The 5,979-nt window shown below is 31.1% G+C and overlaps 1 protein-coding gene across 1 annotated transcript; it reads left to right on the forward strand.

Moving 5' to 3' along the window:
* Positions 1-379: 379 nt before the first annotated feature.
* Positions 380-5,155, forward strand: LOC132714755 (uncharacterized). Its single transcript, XM_060697677.1, has 5 exons — positions 380-521; positions 2,293-2,470; positions 3,261-3,390; positions 3,957-4,038; positions 4,398-5,155. Exons 1-5 carry the CDS (start codon positions 405-407, stop codon positions 4,638-4,640), a joined length of 750 nt encoding a protein of 249 aa, XP_060553660.1. The 5' UTR covers positions 380-404; the 3' UTR covers positions 4,641-5,155.
* The last annotated feature ends 824 nt before the right edge of the window (positions 5,156-5,979 follow it).

Here is a 5,979-nt window from a genome sequence, read left to right on the forward strand (position 1 = left end):
TTAGTATGCGTATTTTTTTTTTTTTTTTTTTTTTTTTTTAAACTGAATTTAACTTAAGTACTGTTCTTTGGAGATAAACACTTGAGACCCATGCAATAGTTAAAATGTTGCAAGTTGTCTGGATAATTATCAACATTATAACAGATGCCATTCATTTTAAAGAAATTACGAAATATACGTGCTGTAAATCATAGCCCATTACCTTTTTTATTAGGTTAAACTCGGACATTAAGGTGCAGTATTTAAACAGGCATGAGTGTATATGATATCAAATAACGGACTTCACGTCTATTCGTCAAACTACGTGTTTACCAACCCACTCAAGAAGAAAAACACTTGAATGAAGCGGTATAAATCTACGCGGGATATTTCACATATCGGTAAATATAATTTATGAATGAAAAATGGAAGTTGTGACTATGCAAAGCTACGGATTATTTCTTGTGATATTTTTATGTTTTACATGGGGACTTAGGGCCACTGCGGGTAACATAATTCTGCCGGAGACCCCTAGTCAACCGGTAAGATATTTTATGTTTTTATATAACTAATTACATAAGTTACATTATTGAAACTACAGCTCTTACAACATATTTTTAAAATAATGCATTGCGATTATTTTTCATTTTCACACGAAGATTGTCGCGTGTAATTCAAAATCATTATATTTTGTAAATTTTTCATTTTAGGACTTATCTTTATATAAAAAAATCTCTTATTGTTTAAAAAAAAGAACTTGACGAAGAAATCTAAAAGTACGATTGAGATATCAATAGTAAATTTGTACTGTTTTATTATGAATGGTATGGTTTATATATATACAAGATTTTATCACCCTCCCATCTTATAATTAGTTTTTGTCGTTATGAACACTAAATGAAAAAAAACCCCACTAAATTTGTAAGTAATTAATAGAACAAAATATAAACACAGGAGAAAAATGTACATACATCAAAGTAATGCAAACATAAAAAATACCATAGTTTATTGTATCAATACATTATTTAATGAATATCAAACAAAACAATAAGCATTTCTATATGTACTATTTATAGTAGAAAAGGTTATGTCCTTTATTTCAAATATTCAATTATTGTTAAATTTCCATCAGCATCCTCGGCAAATGAAAATTTTCCTGAGTAATCTCTTTAGCTGGAAACCTCTAAAGATAACAGTGATATAAACCAACATTACAACCTTGAATCTAGTACCTCCTTAGGCCGGTGCCATGGGGGTCGTTAATGATGTTACCTTTTTGCGATTTACAACTATTTGTTTTTGCATTCATAACAGAGAAATCTTCCCGTTCAAATAACCAGGAAATTTGAGAAACAATTGCTCATTTTATTTCTTTCAAATAACTGAATAAATATGGCAAACATGCATTTGCTTATGAGTATATAATATGCAATCTTTTTTCAGAAAATATAAATTTACAACAAGTATGATTATCTAAAAAATAAAACAACAACAACAGAACAGAAATTAAATTTATCGACAATTGCAACAGCAAAATGAATTGACATTCAAATGAAAGGTGTTAAGAAAATACGTATAAAGTTTTATCACGTAAATAACTTTTATGCAATAAGGAAATAACAGTCACCGTACTAAACTTTCACTCATTTTTGCAATAATACTCAATTTTGAGAAAAATGCCATCAAAGGTTTTACTCTAACTTCAAAAGATCGTTTGTACTCAAACTATTTTATTTACTTCTACTTTTTTTCCAGTTTAAAGAGTATTTTATTAAGGAAAAGGGAAAACCACTTCGGGTACTTAACCGAAATACTAACACAATTTCCGATTTATAAAGATAATCATCAGATATGAAACGTATATTCTAACTGATTTTATCTAAGATTTATAGTTTCATGCTTGATCATAATAAAATATCATCTGAAATGAGTTTAGAGGACAAAATCTGTGCATATTACAAATGATGAAGTAAGTCACGAAATATGAGTGCTTTGAATTCGTTAAAATTGAATTTGAACAATATTATTTTTTTTTTTGGGGGGGGGGTGCGTATTCGTGGATTGGGAAATATTAATTCAATTAATGTATAAATTAAAATAAACAGGTAAAATGTCTGTTTTTCTTTCTTCTGGATATTATAGTTTTGGAATTAAAAGTGTTTTTATATTAAATTTGATATTTTAGAAAAAAGTAATACGTATAACAATATATTTAAACACTTTTTTCTTTTATATTTTCATTCTTCCAAAGTTATTTGAAACTACAATTTTTATAACATAGAACGACACAGGATTATTCTTATATTTTTACAGTCGATACCCATTTGTACATCATACAGTGGACTCTGCCATTTGTTATATAACTTGACGGAAACAGAATCTCACGAGGTTCTCAACAGTCAACAGCAGATTTGTAGATGTCCTGGTAGACCATGTGACACCGACTGGACAGACACCGGTCGATCCATCATCAAGGTCTTTAAAAATGCAGGTATTGTAATAAATTGTATTGTAATGCGCTTGAAATTGTGCTTGTTCTGGTGAATACCAGTAAATTTAAATTATATTCATTCATGCTCATTAATTAATAATCTCGATAAAAGCAATGTTTTGATTTGTATTTATTGTTTTGTCTGCAAATGCGGTCCGCTTGCATATGTTTTATATAATTACAAGAGCAAGTGTGATAGGGAGCTTAAAATCTAGCATCGCATTTTATGTCGACAGTCTTATATATATGATTATTGTCAGTAATTTCGATCATTAATTATGTTTCATTTTTGCATAAAAAATGCACACGCATGTATGCAACAACGGGGGCACAACATGTATCAACAGATAGCTTCTCGTGACCACGCGCTCTGCTGGTTGCACGTTTTTTTATATGCAAAACTCTTAATGCCAAAACATAACTGACTATAGCAAATTAACAGCATCGAATCAGCTGATTTCATTATCCGAAATACAAAAAAAGCGTTAAGCGGAAATACCGATTTAGTTGTGTATATTTTATGTATGCACTTGTTTTAGCATTAAAATCTGCAGATGCCCTCTGATTGATAAAATCCCTCGCCTCACGCTTTTCATACACAAAAAGTGTACATTAGCCCACTATTGGACTTTGATATACAAACAAAACAAGGGGTTGTTGGATCTGCATAAAATACAAATCTAATTTCTTTTAAACAAAAATTAAGCATTCTTCATGTGGTGGTTTACAAAACAATTTTGTCTGCAGATAATTTTTGATTTAAAGTACATGTCTTTCGTTTATTATTCAGGACAGGAAGTTGAAGTTAAGATGAATTATTGTACGTTGCATCAACCAGACAAAGTTTGTCGGCAGAACGAGGTTGCCCTTATAACACGTGGCAGAGGACCTTTTACGTTTGAAATTGCAGACGATTTTAGGTAAACACCTTCAGTACTGGTTTATTGATTTCAAGGGATCTTTTTATCATTAATAAAACTCAATTTTTTTGTATTTATTTTCAATAAATTTGTAAAGTTATTTCGAAAACATGAATGGAAACATAACGTATCATGTCCTGGTTTATTTTATTCATGTACATTCATTAATAAGCCTTTTAGAATTATCGTCAAAATATAATAAAAATAAGATGCGCATGATTATTTTGAAGGTTATTTTGAATAATAGGACCTAAGTTTGTAATATCAACTTTTTAGATACCTTATTTATGAATGATAATTGATTAACCTATATGTGTACATACATTGAAACAACGGCTGTCACACTCCTCATGCTTCTATACTTTAACAGGAAATGTGTCAATGTTTCTAAATAATGTTGAGGGAGCTATCATTCAGAATATTGCAATTGTCAAAATATTTTGTTACCATGACTAAATTTTGCGATTAAGATAAGGCAATAGGATGACTTGTATTTTATTGTTCTGATGGTGTAGTATTTAGCTTTATAACATCCTGAGATAACAGTTAATATTTCGATGCTTCAGATGCCGCTGTTACAGACAGATGTACGCACACAGGTCTTGGAGAGACGGGGACTATAACTATATAGAATACAGTTGTGGAAAGGTATGTTTACTCACGTAATATTGAATGTATATTTGATAGAAAACTTGCTCAGCTGAAACTGAAAATATTTGACATACTGAATGGACCTCTTTTAAGATAACAATTTCCCATTTAAATCCCTTTAAAAGAACTATGACTCAAGTTAAATCATATAGCAGGGAAGTAATTATAAATAAGAAATTTATAAATTTATTTACCAAAGATACCCTGTTAGATTAAAACTTGTTTTCCGATATGTATCAGATGAGTTCTTTTTAACTGTTAAAGATAGTGAAAAATATCGATATTATATAAATAAATTGTTTGTTATATTTAGACTTATAAACATCACTTTGCAATTAGGACAATTTTAATTTCAGCCACGTTGTAGTCATAACCGAAGTCCAACGACAGATTGCATGAGAATTATGTATGATAGCTCGACGGACAGTTTTACTCACGATTATCTTTGTCGGTGCCGACGACATGAGGAATGTATTGGCGGACCTATTCCATCACCTACACGGCCTGAGACCATCCGAACATGTCAACGAATAACTCCAGCTGAACTTGACCGCCGTCGATCAGTTCGTCGGCAATACCGGAACATTCAACAACATTGAATTTATTGAACGTTTTCCGGAGTGCCAATTTTACATATAAAACTCTTCAGTTCAATGTAAATTGATACATGTTCTGCGAGAACAACGATTGACTTGAGCATTATCAGTTCAGAAAAAAGTGGTAGCATACTTTAAAAATGTTTACAAGGAATTTAGATGGTAATGTATCGTGACTTAACGATGTCAAATTGACAATGTCGCTTGTGACATAAGACAAACTAGGTGAACAATTTAAATGACAAACACGGTCCAGTTTTATAATAGCCTCGTTTTTTAAATTATTAAACGTCTTTAAAATGGTATATAATTTAAGTAACAAACAATATTATTATTTCTACAATTTTAATTGTTCAACAACACCATATAAAGAAGAAAACCCGTATTAAATAAGACCGCTAAAATATTTAACGTTACAGCAAAAGAAAAAAGTATTTGTTTGACACAGATGTACCAGTTATAATCATATCAGATGTAAATGTAAGATAATATGTTGTATAAATTGTAGGTTAGATCTGTTCATGTGTTATTTCTATAGATATCTTGCTTCAATTTGAAAACATGGAGATGGTTCCAGTGTCTTTTTCCGCCCTTGTAAATAAATACTTGAAATATACCCCCTTCACCCGCAACCTTCACCCTCTCCCTACCAAGAAATGGGCCAAAGCACTAATCCGACTAAACAGCATAACTATAAAAGGAATTATCTTCAAGTTATTTTCATAATTCCATCGTTTATACTCTTGATATCTTTTATTTTCTAAAAGAGTAAAATAATTTTCAATACTTTTGTAACCTGATATGTTTGGCAATATGAGAAAACTATAAGAAAACAAGGAAACTTTATCAATCTGATGCCTAACCATTTGTGATATTAACCAAACTGTGTCTGTTCATTTCTTTGATTTTATTTTCATATGTATTATGTATTTAATGTTTTAAACATATGCATGTAAAGCACATGTTTATGTAAATATTTTCGGTTGTGCTTCATTAACATATTTGTAATAAAGTCAATCACCGTCAATGAGATGTCTCATCAGTTTAGACAAAAAAAACCAAAACAAACAAAACCAATGTGAGGTTAATTGACATATATATAAGCCGCGCCATGACAAAACCAACGTAATGCGTTTGCGACCAGCATGGATACAGACCTGCCTGCGCATCCGTGCAGTCTGATCAGGATCCATGCTGTTCGCTTGCAAACCCTATAGCAAGTAGAGGAACTGATAGAGAACAGCATGGATCCTGATCAGACAGCGCGGATGCTCAGGCTGGTCTGGATCCATGCTGGTCGCCAACGCACTATGTTTGTTTTGTTATAATGCGGCTCATATGC

The sequence above is a fragment of the Ruditapes philippinarum genome, unplaced genomic scaffold (assembly GCF_026571515.1).
Source record: "Ruditapes philippinarum isolate M1 unplaced genomic scaffold, ASM2657151v2 ctg2229_1_1_1_1, whole genome shotgun sequence".
Classification (NCBI taxonomy): domain Eukaryota; kingdom Metazoa; phylum Mollusca; class Bivalvia; order Venerida; family Veneridae; genus Ruditapes; species Ruditapes philippinarum.

Bases quoted from the DNA above. Each gene is read 5' to 3' on its own strand.
- LOC132714755 (XM_060697677.1), top strand. From the start codon at position 405: ATGGAAGTTGTGACTATGCAAAGCTACGGATTATTTCTTGTGATATTT. The intron at 522-2,292 runs GTAAGATATTTT...ATATTTTTACAG, and splicing joins CGGAGACCCCTAGTCAACCG to TCGATACCCATTTGTACATC. The intron at 4,039-4,397 runs GTATGTTTACTC...TTTTAATTTCAG, and splicing joins TAGAATACAGTTGTGGAAAG to CCACGTTGTAGTCATAACCG.